Source organism: Nestor notabilis, unplaced genomic scaffold (assembly GCF_000696875.1).
Source record: "Nestor notabilis isolate BGI_N333 unplaced genomic scaffold, ASM69687v1 scaffold29693, whole genome shotgun sequence".
Taxonomy (NCBI): Eukaryota; Metazoa; Chordata; class Aves; order Psittaciformes; family Psittacidae; genus Nestor; species Nestor notabilis.
This window is the reverse complement of record NW_009921961.1, coordinates 8,659-9,853: the sequence shown is the minus strand read 5'-3', so window position 1 is coordinate 9,853 and position 1,195 is coordinate 8,659. Positions and strand designations below refer to the sequence as shown.

The 1,195-nt window shown below is 38.9% G+C and overlaps 1 protein-coding gene across 1 annotated transcript in view; it reads left to right on the top strand.

Annotated features, from left to right (window-relative positions):
- ACOX2 (acyl-CoA oxidase 2, branched chain) overlaps window positions 1-223 on the top strand; it is a 16,263-nt gene extending 16,040 nt beyond the window's left edge. Inside the window, exon 14 of the mRNA XM_010011389.1 lies at window positions 161-223. Within this exon, the coding sequence (XP_010009691.1) occupies window positions 161-223 (63 nt within the window). The remainder of the gene's footprint in view (window positions 1-160) is intronic.
- The last annotated feature ends 972 nt before the right edge of the window (window positions 224-1,195 follow it).

Below are 1,195 nucleotides of genomic sequence, written 5' to 3'. Positions count from 1 at the left end.
GAAAGAGATCTCGCACTTAGCTGAAGAAGCTGGTGGTTTGGTTTTGGTTTTTAAATGGTCTAGCTTTCTGTATTTCAGAAATCATTCTTTTATCAAAAATACACCCTTTTCCTTCTTCTTAATTACCATTAATTCCCTTCCACATTCTCTTTCTGAACAGATGAACCCAGCCTACGAGAGGTATTTGAAGCCACTTCTTCACAAGAAGCTAGCCAAATTATGAAGACCATGATCTAAGTGAAGGCCACACATTTCCTCCTGTTCTTTGTGCAGCAGTACATTGATGAAGCATCAGCAATGACTAATTAGAATTCATAATCAGTTGCTTACTTGCAGCTGTAGCAAGTATGAAACAAGATTCTTTGCCAGACATTTGCATTTAATCAGACAGAAGCCAAACAACACTAAGTGGTGCCCACTGCTATGAGGCAATGAGGCAAACAGCCTAGGGTTTGCTATTTCCTTACCTGAAGTCTCCCAGTAGCATTAAAACTATGTCATTTGGCTTTCTTATTCTTTTTCTGAATATACTCTATGGAGATTAAAGGGCAAAAAAACCCTTAAACCACATTATGAGCCTGCCCTCAGTGTGTTATAGCTGTACAGTGCCTTCAGAAAATCCCCCAAAACCCACAAACCCAACCTTTACTGAAAAACACAAGGAAGGTAAAATGATGGTACTTGGTTTCTAGGAAAAACTTGTTCTCTTAGATCAAAAAGTATACTAGAAAGTACATCTATTTGGATAATTAACACAGCTCTTGACTTGCTCAGCAGTGGAATATTCCGGGCTAATGAAGATTCAGACACAAAGGTGATGCCAACTCCAGACTGCGGAATTTCCTTTCCCGTTAATAGAGCCACTCACATGGTCTTTCTATAACTCTTGGGCTCCAATAAAGTGTATTATTTGGAATACTGCTTCGCTAATTATTATACTTCATAATTATGGAAAAGGCAGGCTGATCCAGGCCAGTCATTAATTTCCTAGTAAATGAAGTGTTGCAAAGAACATCTTGTGATTGTAACTCGATGCCAGTTAACACAGATATTTCTTACCATGGGTTGCAGGAAAGAAACAACCACTTTCCCTGAGCTTCATCAGTTCAGTTTTTCTTTCCCCCCTTATAGGAAGAATAAAGCTCTTACTGCTTATTACAAAAGTCAGAAACCCTGCAATGTATGAAGAGGGGGA